This window comes from Liolophura sinensis, chromosome 8, assembly GCF_032854445.1.
Source record: "Liolophura sinensis isolate JHLJ2023 chromosome 8, CUHK_Ljap_v2, whole genome shotgun sequence".
Lineage (NCBI taxonomy): Eukaryota > Metazoa > Mollusca > Polyplacophora > Chitonida > Chitonidae > Liolophura > Liolophura sinensis.
The window spans coordinates 14,858,800-14,874,049 of NC_088302.1; the positions used below are offsets into that span (position 1 = coordinate 14,858,800).

A 15,250-nucleotide genomic window follows, 5' to 3' on the forward strand; every position below is an offset into this window, starting at 1 on the left:
TAGTTGAAAATCATTTGTCCCTATTTGTAGTTCTCCCCGATTGTGACCAGAAATGGTCAAATAGCGCCATGATATCCACAGGCTGGACTGCCTCTTCCATCGAACACACTACCTCTCCCGATTCTCTCTACATACGCATCCAGTGTATAGGAAAAAGTTTGCATTTGTCATTGAAAAAATGGTTCCGGTTTCCTAGAATTTGATCTGTGTTTAAAACAACTGAGCAAGACAAGACTCTCACAAATGCAGTAGCTAGATGTGAGTTTATGTCTGGTTCGCGCGGGCTTCCTCTCCTGCTGTACGTTGGAAGGTTTTCCAGCAATCTTGAAGCCTCGTACGACTTGGTTTTGATTACAATTGATTAATATAATAAAAAAGTCGAACAGCGATGCCATTATTAAACTTGTATTCATGGAAGTATGTCGTACATATATATATTACATCGTAAAACATTTACATCTCGGCGGAGCCTTTCTAGCCACATCCGGGCGCTTTGCAACCCAGAACTATCACCGACCACCGATCAAACAACAACGGACAGCAACCACAGTCCTTTTCGGAGAAGACAGAATCCCATTTTACATCTGGGTAATAAATTAATCAAATCTGAGAGTAGGACAGTAAGATACAGCATTAACCAAGGACACACCACAATCTTAACTGCACAAAGATATACCAATCAAGGCAACAATTGCCACATTTTCTAGATAGCAATGTATGTCTGGTTGCTATCATCACATCTGCTCGTCTTTCGTATCTCGCAAAAAATCAGTATGTATTGCATGACTATAATATATCGGCGTATTTTACCACCAATGCGACTTTTGTTATTAAAAGCAGTTCGCCTAATATCTTTTGCCTAAATTTTATTTCACAATCAATCATATCTTAAGATGCATTACATTAAAACTTGTCCCTACCACTGTACCTCCATCCTGGTACCTCTTAGCTTTCGTTATTCTCGGATAATTAAACAACATACTCTCCACTCAACCATTTCAAAATCCACAAAATAAACCACTGGATATCCGAAACATATCATACTCTTAACAACTCCCCAGTGAAGTAAAACTGATTAAAATCCAACATCGAGACCAGCATAGAAACAAAATCCCTCCACAAATAGTAGCAAGTTAGGTAAAACTGGATTCACACATTGTGAGATTTGAAGTGCACTGGTATGCTAATTAGATTCATAGTCCAGCGCTTTACGGCATCCGAATTAGAGCTGGTCCTCTTACATAATTCCATTTGTCGCAGACGAGAAGCTACAACTGCAACTCTCACGTAACATTACGGTGTGACGTCTCATCTTGGGATTTCAATGGCTGTTTCCTCATCAAATGAGAGACCTCGTCAAATCGCCAGAAGCAACTAGGGTTCACGCTGTGTAGTCTATTGCTCATTCCTGCCTTTGTAAAGGCGTTCTGTATCAATAATGTATAACGTAGTTTTACGAAAATATGATTTATTTGACTGGTGTTTTATGCCGTACTCGTGAATATTTCGCTTATACGGCGGTTGCCACTATTATGGTGGGAGGAAACCGCTCAGAGCCAGGGGGAAACCCACGACCATCCACAGGTTGCGGACTGCCACAGTGAACGCAATGGTGGGCGGCTCACGGGTATCTGCGCTGCGCTGGCGTGCTAACCCCCTCTGCCACAAGGGTCTCATGAAAATATGACAAACGATATTTCATAAGCCGCGTTTATCTGCTTGGGTGTCCAATTCTACAAAATGTATGAAATAAGGTTTGACATGTTTTCATTGGACATGTAGTCTATTCATACATAGCCTGCAAGAGAACAAGTCAACTCGGCCCTCAAGAGGCCAATGCGTGGGGAACAAGTACACCACTGCATACCTATGTGGGGAAAAGCGAGAACTAGGCCCGTACTTATCAAACGTCTTAAGTCAAAATTTCGAGCACAGCTACAATTAAAATATTTCGGTTCAGAAAGTTTAAAATTTGTACACTGCTTCTTTTACTGCAAAACAACGTAGTAACCACAATCTCAGTTCTTTCCCATTGTGACTTTGGCCTTTCAAGCACATTCAGTTTTTGACTTAAGCCTTCAGTTGCTTGATAAACACGGGCTCTGATTTGATCCGGTCAAGCGTTTTTCTAACCCAACTAATAAGTGTTCTGTAACAAGAATCTAAATAATGTAAAATCATAGTTTACAATCCTTCTTAGCTGAATGAAAAGTTGGGATAGATAGATATGCATGCATATATCACACAAAATAAAATATACACATAACCATGAAACTTGTGGATGAGCTATATCCCACTGAACAAGTGGAAATTTCAATTTACAGAGAATGGTGTATGTGCAAAAGGAACAAAGTGGTGTCCTGGGCTTGGGAAATATCCACATAAATTGTCCAATATGCCCAAATTCATCACACTAAATTACTCACAAGAATGCCATATAAAGTAGCCAAAATGAATCCATGTACATATACAACATTCGTTTTGGAGATAAACTTTAAAAAATATCCAAAAAAAAAAACATATGCATAACTGTTCACCTGTTCTGTACAAAATTCTTAACCCCATTCACAATGGTGTGAACATAAATCTAAGGCCAAACTTATCTGGATAATTTCACAACATACAAATAGGTTTTTACAAAATGTTGCTTGTAATAGTACAACACAAGGAGATAAAACAGACAATTAGTGTATCGTATTTAAATGTATCCTTTTCTCTAATCTGTTATAAACTGACATGGTCAGGAACATGCACACATAGAAAATACAGACCAATTTTTTTAACTAAGGCTAAGATCTTTGAGGTTCCCTTTAAAGAACACAAGCAATCATGGAAGTCTCTTGTCAGTCTGGGGGAGTCTCCCTTCTACGAAAATCAATATACTGTACTTTTTACCTCTTCTGGTTGTTTTTGACCAAATCTAAATACAATTTCCAATCTGAAATAATACAATTTTTTTTCGCACAAAACAAAGGTTTTATGAGTTTTGCTTTGTTACAGAACTTACTGTGGTACTTTGTTTCTTCCTTACTTCTTAATTAATAAGACATTACTAATTCTGCTTAAAAAATTTTCATTATATGAAATAATCCTACAAAAACGGTTGAGGTTTTGATGTGAAAGTAGCACAACACGTGGATATGAAATAGTGGAGTCCACACAAAAATCTCAAATATATGCCTCATATACCTACCTGACTTCATAACCTTTTGGCATCTTCACATAAAATTAGATAAAATTCTTATTTCCTCAATTCTGCTCCCAAATCTGTTTTAAACTCAGAATCTGTTTCAAACTCGGAATCTGTTTCAAACTCCGAAACAAATGAAAGAAAGCATGATTCTCTCAGTCAAACGCCCGTGTAAATTTTCACCTTGTACTGGCCCATAACTGACAATCCAATGATACCTTGTGCAACCAAGTCTGCTCAGAACTAACAATATAATGGTTTCCTGTGCAATCAAGTCTGCTGAGAGCTGGACAATTCACTGGTACCCTGCATTACAATGAGTGTTTAGGCCTAAGATATTGGCACAAAATCTGTCACAGTTTCAAACCAATATTTCTCGAAACATTAAATAAGAGGAGAGATTTATGGCCACAATGTTTTTGTTTTTTTTTAATGACGATATCTTTGTACTAATTTGTACTAAAGAGACCGCAATAAAAGAAGAGATTCTGTAACGTTTCTATCTTTCGTAGGTTACAACCTGACACTCCTTGAATGAGCAATTTGAAAGAAATGACGAACTGAAAAACCGTACGCCCACTACACATTGCTACTTTACTGCACAAGAACTATCAAATCTTGATTTTCACACAAATTAGAGAAAGTCTGGCAAACATACAACTTTGATGGGAAAACGTGTAAGTAAACAGCAGTTTCAAAATGCCACCTGGGATGATTCCATAGCTTTGCAATGGATCATCTTCATTCGTGTCCTTATAATACTACCCCTAGGCTAGGACACTACTCAGCATTCTGATAGTATAAGTCACATGACAGTCCACTGCATGCTTGTATACATATGAAAGGGTAGTTGAAATCTGCCTTGAAAATATGTCAGGGTGATATCCATCCACCATTATTCACAGCATCATGCAGTTAAATTTTTGGCGGAGTTTCATTCTAAGGTCTTTGAATTTACAGTCAAAGAAAAGTTTCCCTCAGAAGAAAACAGAAGTGTGAAATACTGGCTCAAGAAATCCAAACATTAGTTCACTTACCTGCCTGTAGTGCCAGTATTCAGCAGTCTCATGTATAAGCACTAATCAATGAGGTAAAGGAAATTTCAGGAAGGTCACCATGACATGTGTACACATCAAAAAGACAACACCCACCTGATTTTAAAATTCTTATGAATGGGAAGCCAACAATTTCTCCATATTCATTTCAGAACAAAAAGTTTTCCAGACTGAAAGGGATACAGAATGAATGCTGATTGGCTCACAGTAGAGATAGGCTTTCCTAGGTTAAACCGTTTAGGTTTGGTCACGCTTGAATAAATCTGCTATACCTAAAATTCAGTTCATTTTAGGCATAGTCTGGAATTGCTTATCTCTCACACCAGCCAATCAGAAATTATTATGTACCCCTTTTTGTCATGTTTGTGAAGAACAAATTACAAACCCCACAACAATGCTGATATCTGAGAATAGCATTAAGGGTTTCATACAGCATTATCATAATCAGAAAGATCGTAATCTGTTATTCAAGCACTCAAAAAGCCTGTTACATAATACCATTTATAAGATGAATTCTTTTCTGTTTTAACCAATGGCTTTGTTATTTTCACAAAAAGCTTACAAGTTCTTAACCAGATCTGTTCAGGATTAAAACTCATGTTTTCATTCTTCTGAACTTTGGGAATCTGTACACGGACACTGGGGACACTGACTTCTGACAATTATGACCGAGGTAGTAGCGAGACTCCATGATCAGCTCTAAGCTTCACGAACTGTTTATTCAGCTACATGTGAGTTACAAATCACTGCAACCAGAATTATCATTATCAGTACTTCCCCATGGTGTCTGTAGTTTAAAACATTGCGCACGTAGCCCGACAAAGTTAAAAGGTAAAACTAGTTTCCTCTCTCTTAGTCTCTTAGGCATACTCATGTTTACCTCCTGACTGACAACTCTGACAATGTTAACCACATGTACAAGAAAAGCTCCAGAGTAAAATTATAATTACCTACATACTAAAGAACAAATCATATCTTCAGTTCATTATATATATTGCCATGTATACTTTTGCCATGTACACAGTTTTCTCTCCAGAACTGTATAATTTGTAACAAACTAAACTAGCCTAAAAAACAACAAAACAGTGATACCAGTCAAATTACAGCTTTCCTTAAACACTTACACTTTAAAGCCTCTTCACAGGTCAAGTACCATGGAAATATATAGATCAGTAGAACACGCTAAGTGGGATCCTCTACTTACACTGTAAGTCTTTTCACAAATTGCACAGACAAATCTGAAAAAAGGCATTTCCCAAAACTTGGTAACCTACTCGTCATAAACCACTTTTATAAATTAATGTCACAATTTCTCCAGATTAAAAAAAAAAAAAAAAATATATATATATATATATATATATATATATATATTGGGTAAAAAAGTTGAAGTTCATTTACAAAATCATAGTCAAACAGTATCAAAGACTCATATCTGAAATCATTCCTAACACTTTGCCAGGTTTCACTGCCTCTTACACTGTTACTATTGAAGTTAAGCCAGGGCGTAACTCTACATGAAAGTTGAGCTTTTAACGTCCATCTAAAGAAAAAAACCCTGCTAGGTTAATATAAAGATTACAGTCACAGCTTCAGTCAGTTAGCACAGCTAAATGCTCACACAAGATCAAACCGTGATGCTTAAGTGTTATTGGTGCTAATGGTCACCCGTACATGCATTCATAAAACAGTACCACTGTGCAGTTCACACAGAAAGTATTTATATATATATACCATATATATACATGTACACATATATTAGATTGGAGCCTGGGTCACTCTTGTAGTCTTTCGTATATAGAGAGTAGAAGCTGGATCCACCCATCCGAAACATCACAGGTAAGCGGTACTTCCTGGACAGGTGTTATTAATCACAATTCCCCTGTGTCAGTCTAAGCTGCATACAATCATATCCCCCCTGATGTGCCACTACCCGGGTCTTCCGACCCCCCAGGGAATGCCCCAGGGGGTGAATAGTCTTTTGTAGTGGTGTCTTCTCCACTTAAATCCTTCCTACACACTGGACATGTGCCATGCTGGAGCAAAAAGAAACAAATACACATGAAGTAAGAGTAAATTTTAACGTTATTCAAACAAGAGAATAGAATATTCCACTTGAATAGCTTCAAAGTCAGAGGTATATTTACTTATTTATTTGATCGATGTTTTAGGCTGTACGCAAGAATATTTCACATTATTGTGGGAGGAAACCTGGGCAAAGCAAGGAGGAAACCTACGACCATTCACAGGTAGTCGGCATGCCTTCCTAAGTACAAATGGAGAGGAGGCCAGCATGAGCTGGACGAACTCACAGCAACCACACTGGTGAGGGGCTCCAGTGCCACTGCCAGGGTCAAAAATAAAATCTGACCTTCTTCAGTTTAAAACAGCTTCAACGCTTTCATACAAAACTGTACACTTAACAATCTCCTCATTTACCTTACAAGCTGTAATATTAGAAGAATAGTTATCAGAAGCCTTACTCACTGCCTTAAAACTGAACAGGCTTGCCTGTGAAAGATGGATTTGAGTTTACAAAAAAACCAAGTGCAGATGTACTTACAAGTTGTAACCAGGGCACAATACAGCCTGAGTGATAACAATGTTGGCACGGTAACTGACGAACAGATTCCTCTATGATGAAGTCTTCCATACACACTGAGCACTGAACTACCTTATCTGAAAACCAAAAGCACTTATGTACTTAAGCCTATACAAATACAACGTTCTGTCTAGAACTAACACTTTGACCAAAGACCAAAAGAGCTATAAAGATAATGGCGATATCATCTGCATTTTTAACATTAATGGGAATGACGAATGTTTGGAGCACATTTTCCACTGCAACTGCCACAAACAAGGGAGACTATCCGTTAACGAAACCAGTGCTACAGCCTTTCTTTGGGAGTTATCTACCTTTGCACGTCAAGCCATTTAATTCTTGAGGTGCTTCCAGTAAACTATCAACTACCCCCAGGAAAGTTAGGTCAAAATTAACAGGTTTTGAGGTGTTTTATGCTGAGGTGTAGCGCATCTGTGACATCAAAAAGAGAGAATAATATGACAAAGCCTTGTTAATAAAAACATAAAATATTTTAGATATTCAGCAATATAAGACTACTATCAAACTTGTTCTGTTACAAGCGGCATGTGATTTCAAAATTATCTGCAATCCCTCAGAGGGAGTTTGAGGAATGAAAGATCCTGAACATGTTCTGAGTAGCCACTTACCAACATGTTCCTGTGTAATGGTTATAGTGGGTAAATGATCTATCTTGTCTTTTTCAGCAGGAGGGGCTCCCGTTCCCTCTAACTGGTTGAGCAGCTGAAAACAATCAATTAAAAAGAGGCTGAGTGTAGATGAAGAATAAGTTTTTACATGATATCACAGGTATACTGAGCAAATGAATCATTTGTTCATTCGTGTCACTTTTTAAACATCACACTCAAAGCACAAGTAGTTTAACTCACTATATCATCAGGAGTAAAGCCATCATCCTCATAATGACATAATAAACTGCTGAAATATTGAGTTAAAATAAGCTTTCGTTCTTCAGAGTTACACTACTTGTGTATTACATGAAACTTATCAGTGGATCTACTGGACACTCAAAACATTTCCACTAATAAGAGCAAGATTTAAGTTCAATTTTTCGACGAATTTTCTGTGACGTAGAGATCTGAACACCATATTGGTGGAAGGAAAGTAATCTTTAACACACATAAGGCTGCACAGAGAGCCACAAGACCCTACAAAATTGAGAGTGAGGTTATCCAAAATTCCCTGTCCTGGGATTGAACTCACACCTTTTGAGTTCTATCTACTCAGCCATGGCCTGCTCCCAGAGGGTAGATAATGCACCTACCTGTGTAATAATGGCATCCAAACCTCCTGCACCCCAGGCATAGTCTTCTGGATTACCATGGATGTTAAACATACCACTGCAAAAGAGCATCTTACAGTAGTTACTACATTGTGCATTACCATACCATAACAAACAATACTGAGGGAACTGTGAGTTTACTTTACTTTCATAGGTCTTTTGAGATATACTCTAGAATATTTAACTTAATGATTGATTTATTTATCTGACTGGAGTTTTAGGCAGCGTTCAAGAATATTTTACTTATAATACAATGGTAGCCAGCATCAGAGTGGGAGGAAACCCAGCCAACCCACAACCATCCGCATTCTGCTGACAGGAAACCCAGGTTCCTGGGTGATTATGTTGCTGCCAGCACGCTAACCACCAGGCCACAAAGGCCCTCAACCGAATGTTGGTGAATCGGATTAATGAGTGAATAAACCAGATAAAAAAATAAATATGCCTTGGTAATATGTCCGACACAAAAAAAGGCATACAGAACAACAGGCGCTTGAAGTAACTACACCTACAGCCACAACAAAAAGCACAAATTTGAAATTACAAATCAACTCTGATTTGTTCACGATGCCTATTTTACTGATACTGATCACAAACTCGTACACAAGACAAATGCTATACATGGCAAGCTGGAAGATTTCAGGCTATAATGCTATGACTGCATAGTGATGTTCCGGAGTGCCAAATTACTATCACCATTACAGTTCATACATGAAATTATAGAGGACTGGTATAAACAATAATAGGAATTACTGTATTTATTTATTTGATTGTTGTTAAACGACATGCTCAAAAATTTTCCACTTATATCATGCCAATCAATTTATGGGTGGAGGAAACTGGAGTGCTCAGGGTAAAACCACTGACCTTTGGCAATCTAATGACAAGCTTTCCCCACATATGAAGTAGAGATATGCACACCACATGGTTTGAAGATTAGTGGTCTTCAGCAAATGATAAACTGCACAAAACAACACGAAACATCGTCCACCATTTAGGATGCCCAGCAGGGGAATTTACAAATTGTAATGGAAATTAAGATGTGTACATGTATGTATATGTGTAATTTATGGTCTGAACAAAAAATGAGTGGGGTACTTACATTGTGGGCACAGGTCCACCCGACAAGCTGCCCAACAAATGTGCAACTATACTGTAAATACACAATGTCAGTGACAAACATGTAACTATACAGAGAAAAATACAAGACAATGCATGGCATGTATACTGTATTTGATCTAAAAATTCAGGTCACCAAACTGAGGTCAGTTAATATTACTTTTTCCAGTAAGATGTCATCTTTTGTTCCAACAAAAAAAAAACTCAGAACACCCTTTAAAGATCAACAGAACTCAATAGAGCATCAGCCAAACTGAGTCATTTATAACCCAAATTCTCGCTCAAATACAGTACCCAATAAATATTAAAATGGTCGAATGTAAACAAAATTGCCGATACCACATAATGTCATTCTCATACAGAAATTTACCAATGCCTCCAGTGTCTGTACATATAAGTTTAATTATTTATATCACTGGAGTTTTACGCCATGCTCAAGAATATTTCACGATGGCGACTAGCATTATGGAGGAAGGAAATTGGCCAGGGTCCAGGCAAAACCAATTTCCATCTGTAGGTCGGTGGCAGACTTTGACACTGAATGATTAACGCCAACATCACAAATACATATACATGTACATCAATGAAGTGTAAAACTATCTGCATGTTATCGAGAAATTATCTGGAAAGAACATTTAAACTATGAAACAGATATACTTGGAAACATCTGACATGGAACACGAAAACCTTTGACCTGCCACTTTCAGGCTGTGCATAGAGAAATGGGGGCCCCATCAAACGTCTGGCTGTAGGACCCGGATGCCACTTTATTGACATCAAACGTTCATTTCCCAGCTCATCATTATGATGTCACAATAAGCAGCAGAAACGAATACAATATAACATTATAGACATTGTGCTTCAATCATTTTTGGACATTACAATGCCTAATGGTCCTGCTCCACACTAGTGCCACCTCACAGGATAAAAGAAGTGCAACATTCTCATTATGTTTGTAACCTAAGCTTACTTGTCTATTACTGGATGTCTGTCACCCCTAGTGCCTGTTCTGGATAACGCCACTCGGGCCCTTGGGAATAAAGGTCTACCCGTGATTCTGTCACGGCTCCGTGTTGGCTGTCGGCTATGCAGATTGGTAAATGTCTCATCAAAGCTCCCCTGATTTGGGGTGCCATCATATGGTTGTGAAGCGTTTTCATCTCTCTCTACGTGAGCACGAAAACTTTCTACAAACGCTCTCCCCCATAACTGTAAAGATCAAAATTTACCTGCCTTTACATATTGACAAAGAATTAGCAATATTAGGCAATAATTTCTGTTCAGGTAAAAGCACATGAGTTACAAAATATATGTATGTATGTATGCTTGGGGCTTAACGTTGTGCTTAACAATTTTTCAGTCATATGACAACAAGGAGTCATCAAGTATGTGTACATATACTGTGTCTTCGCGCCAAGCGAGGCAGAAATTATAGTTGAAGGAAACCGGGCAGCACCTGGGGGAAACCCATGAACATCCGCAGGTTTGCTGGTAGACCTTCCCATGTACAGCTGAAGAGGAATCCAGCATGAGCTGAACTCACAGTGACTATACTGGCGAGGAGCTCTTGGGTTATTGCGCTGCGCTGGCGTGCTAACAACCTCGGCCACTCATGGATTCACGTTTCTATGGTGGGAAAGGTGGAAACCGCATGATGAAAAGCAAACCTCCTGACTTTAAGCCACAGTTGAGGACTACTGATCATTATGCAATTTAGCCAGTGAGAATTCTTCAGAAGTCAATGAGAAATTCCACGGTTCTTGCACACAGCAAAGGACACAATTTATTCTTTTCATAATTCTGCTTCAAAAACATTAATATCAAATGACAGGTAATTTTTTTTGTGTTTGATACATGTATAAATTAGGCCACCACTAAGTACAGCTAAAACTATTTGTCAAAAAAAAAAAAATTGTATGTCAGTGAGGAAGTGAAAACCTTCAATCAGTATGCAATGATCTTTGCTGAGATATAAAATCCATGATTTTGAAAGAAGGGCTTTATATGTTCAATATTACTTTAGTGAAACAAAGGCAGCAGTGTTAGCTTTGATGAACACAACACAGCAATAGTTCCACCTTTTCAACAACTAAAGCACTTTTTTTCAGTGGTATTTATGTATACATTTATTCTGATAATGATGCTAAAAATGATTTTTTTGTGTGTGTGACTAAATATGCAAGCTTCGTAAAACTGTTCACATCATTTTTCGACACCACATAGTTCTTTCAGAACGTTTCAACTTATTGCTTGTAAAGGTTGTTCAAAAGGTTGAAGAATATGGGTAGGTCTACTCTGCATTCAAACAGGGACTGCATGTTTATGTACTGTGCAGTCACTATCTCCAAAGCTGTCCCCTCACAGTCCCCATTTTTTGGTGTGGATGTACAGCACTGAGCATGCCTTACCTCAGCTAGTTGTGCAGCAGGATCAGGTTCTGCTGAATTTGAACCACCAAAGTCACTAACAAGACAAAGAAAACATGTGCGATTAACATCAATACTTTGACAAACCCTGGTGCAATGGTGTCAGAAGATACCCTTCATGCAAGTAATTGGCTAGACCCAGTTATGCTTATTGTTTATTTGTGTTACGTCGTACTCAAGAATATTTCATTTATACGACAGGCTACATCACGTGGGGAGGAAACCAGACAGAGCCCGGAGCAAACCTACAACCATCAGCAGGTTGCAGACAAACCTTTCTACATTGGACAGAGGAAAGCCAGCATGACTTGGGCTTGAACACACAACAATCACACTGATGAGAGGCTCCTTAATGCATTATGAATGAAAGAACTGAAATACCATATGTCTGTTACAGAACTAAACAGATTTAAAAAAGGCACAAACTGACACCTAGATTCAACAATCTGACCAGAAGAACTTACTCCGTAATTTCTTCAACAAAACCATTCTCACAATTTGGACACGTGAAATCCTGCAAAAATATTAAATCAAACAAAGCATGAGGGTATGTCAAAGTGAACATAAATTCAGCTACTAAATCTGAATTACTTAATAAAATTTAAATTAATTCATACAGTAGTATTCCAGAAATGTTCTAAAATATTTAGTTAAATTTTACACTGCTTATCAACAAAATAAAAAGCAAACAATCGTCAGTACCCAGCCACTCATTTGGTGACGCCATTTTGCCATGTTACAGCTATCTAGAGTGATGTCACACAACCTAGGAGCTCTCCCATATCATCGGTATTAAACAATGTAACAATGAGAAAATACAACCAAAAGCACCTGATACACAACCAAAGAGTATCAGTTCCAGCATGATCAAACGGCCGTTGTTATCTTTTGCTTTCATGCTCGGTCAGGGTGGTGTTCATTGACACAAGTGTTGTGTTTCAGCGGTCCTGCTTTTCCTCGTCCTGCATGGGTGTAAGCATTTGGCCTACCTGGCTGTACCCACTTCAGGGAATTTACCAAACATAGTAGGACCTACTGACTGTTTACAGACCCTATCATTCATTTTTCTTTTTTTTTTTCTTTCAAAGAAAGATATTTTCATACAAATCTGACTTTGCTTCAGGAAAAATAATGACAAATCACAATTTTTTTTCTTCAAGTAATAACTCTCCCAAGGCGGTTTTCTTGCCATCTCACCCTGACATGTTATAGCAGTTATCTTGCCCAACATGTACGCATTGTGACACGGGCAGCTGTTTCAGCTCCCTGCTCATAAATGTGTGTTTCAAAGTGCATCAGCTTAACACTTTAACTGCAAAATACAATTTATTGCATGGATATCTGTCTATCCACTATAAGAACCACAATTGAGAGCTAGTAGGTTTTTGGGCTGAAATGTATATATAGTTGCCAACTTTGTGTTCACTTTAAATAGGTGAGTTTCGAGTTAGAACTCTTTTTTCCTAAAGGTAAAAAAAAAGTCATATGATATCACGTGACCCATCAAATATGTCATTTAACTCGAAACGCTGCATAAATTTATGTATTTATTTGATTGGAGTTTTATGCACACTCAAGAATATTTCATTTATACGATGACACATTATGGTGGTAGAAAATCTGGCTCAAATCCACGGCCATCCTGACGGACCTTCCCCACAGGGTAATGAGTAGCGTTTAGCCATAGTCATTCATTCTACATAAATTGGGTTTAAATTTAGCTAAGGTAAGATAAGGTAGATTTATGCAAATTTACACTCTCAGAGACAGCATGATATGTGTATTATATTAGTGGAAAGTTAGTAAGACCATGACCATATAAACATTGTCAATCTGTCACGACCACCACGGCACCAATAACAGGAGAGATGGGAGTCAGAATTTTTTCACCAGATCAGTGGTTCTAATAAGGAGTTATTCCATTCAGAATGATTAACGGTTTCCAAACAAGTTTGCTAAAGCTAATTTACCAACGGACCTTACCTCTATTTCACCTACATTCCTACTCTCTTTGTCTATGGTTAGCATTTTGCCCGGTGAGACCATTTTGAACAATATTTTGGCAAACAAAGCCTTTTTGACACTTCTTCTGAGATTATGCTTTCACTTCTACCACTGTGTGAACGCAAACTGCTTTAGTCACATTCATCATATATGTGGAAACTGTTAATTGTTCAAAATGCAACTGAAGCATGCTGACAGACTTCTCACAAGATTTGTTGTAAGTTCAGTATTTCACAGGTTATTTTGTCTCAAACACCATTTCACACTGCCATTGTGTCACAATTTTATATGGAGCACACTGGTTTGGGGTCATCCATGACCCAACAAAATTTGGCCAAATCTAACAACAGCGCAATCTCGGAATAGTCTGAAACTGGACTACCTACTATATGTTAGGGGGATAATCAGACTGATGCAGCCTACAGCCAAAGTGATTCCTTTCACAGCCTTATAAAGCCGAGCCAGTAAAGACCTACACACAAACTGTGTCTGACTAATGCTCAAACTAAAAGCAGACAAAATCAAGGGCACGAATAACGAATTGACTCAATCTTGAATATACTACTGAAACTCTAGAGGGCCCTTGATTCACATTCAATAGATATCATACACACAAAAGAGATGATAAAGTAAATATGTCGACTGCGTTGTCAACAAACACTCAAAAAAAAAGACCATGGTCTGTTTCACAATCTCAGTTCAGCGCATGTCATATGTCCTGACGATAGCAACAACAACGACATTGCATTACAACGCAGTCGCCCTAAACAAACCTAGCGTGGAATGTTAGGCCTTCTGGCGCAAAACAATTAGACAACGCATTTGTGTTTGTGTTTAACCCAATAGCATGGAAATCAAAGTGTGATACAAAAATCTCACTGGAAGAAGAGGATTTATCTCCACGGAGCACTGGTGACAGTAAAATCTGTTGGGTAGTGGGTCTGCCACTGCTGCCTCCGCCATGTTGAATGTTGTTGGAGTAACTTCCGCGAACGATGACGTCACAGCGTTTGAATGGGAAGTCCAATGCGCCGTGGGCCTGTGATGTCAAAAACACGTGTTTGCTCATGCAAGTACATAGGCTTCTAGGTATTCATAGTTGCGCAGTTAACGGCTGCCAGCTCTAGAACAATCTTCGCGCTACTGTTTTTGGTTTCGGTCTGTTTCATCATCCTCGATTTCCTAGAATAGTAATGTACGTTTGAAGAATGTGAGATAAATATCATGATATCACCAATCTATAGAGGCTTGATTTAAGTTTACATTGGCCGACATTTGTGGTAGGCCTATGCGCCTATATAGTACAACGGCTACTCTGGTGACAGACTAATTGTGCATAATTTATGTCGAAATCAGGTGTTTACACACAATTCCTTTTAGATGATTCATTGTCTGTCAGCAACCTGCGGATGGTCGTGGGTTTCCCCCGGGATGTGCCCGGTTTCCACCCACCATAATGCTGGCCGCCGTCGTATAAGTGAAATATTCTTGAGTACGGCGTAAAACACCAATCAAATAAATAAATAAATAATCAGATCATTCATTAATATGATGCTATTCATTATTCAGGATAAG

The 15,250-nt window shown here is 38.3% G+C and overlaps 1 protein-coding gene across 1 annotated transcript; it reads right to left on the reverse strand.

The window, feature by feature from the left end:
- Nucleotides 1–5,653: 5,653 nt before the first annotated feature.
- LOC135473761 (E3 ubiquitin-protein ligase RNF115-like) lies at nucleotides 5,654–14,646 on the reverse strand. The gene is made up of 9 exons (XM_064753645.1): nucleotides 14,555–14,646; nucleotides 12,136–12,185; nucleotides 11,654–11,708; nucleotides 10,216–10,454; nucleotides 9,229–9,279; nucleotides 8,109–8,184; nucleotides 7,474–7,567; nucleotides 6,806–6,921; nucleotides 5,654–6,278 (listed from the first exon to the last, which is right to left on the reverse strand). The coding sequence occupies exons 1-9, from the start codon at nucleotides 14,636–14,638 to the stop codon at nucleotides 6,150–6,152; spliced, it is 894 nt and encodes a 297-aa protein (XP_064609715.1). The 5' UTR covers nucleotides 14,639–14,646; the 3' UTR covers nucleotides 5,654–6,149.
- Between the last annotated feature and the right edge of the window lie 604 nt (nucleotides 14,647–15,250).

Bases quoted from the DNA above. Each gene is read 5' to 3' on its own strand.
- LOC135473761 (XM_064753645.1), bottom strand. From the start codon at position 14,638: ATGGCGGAGGCAGCAGTGGCAGACCCACTACCCAACAGATTTTACTGT. The intron at 10,455-11,653 runs GTAAGGCATGCT...TGATCTTTACAG, and splicing joins CTGCTGCACAACTAGCTGAG to TTATGGGGGAGAGCGTTTGT. The intron at 9,280-10,215 runs GTAAGCTTAGGT...GTGTATTTACAG, and splicing joins AGACATCCAGTAATAGACAA to TATAGTTGCACATTTGTTGG.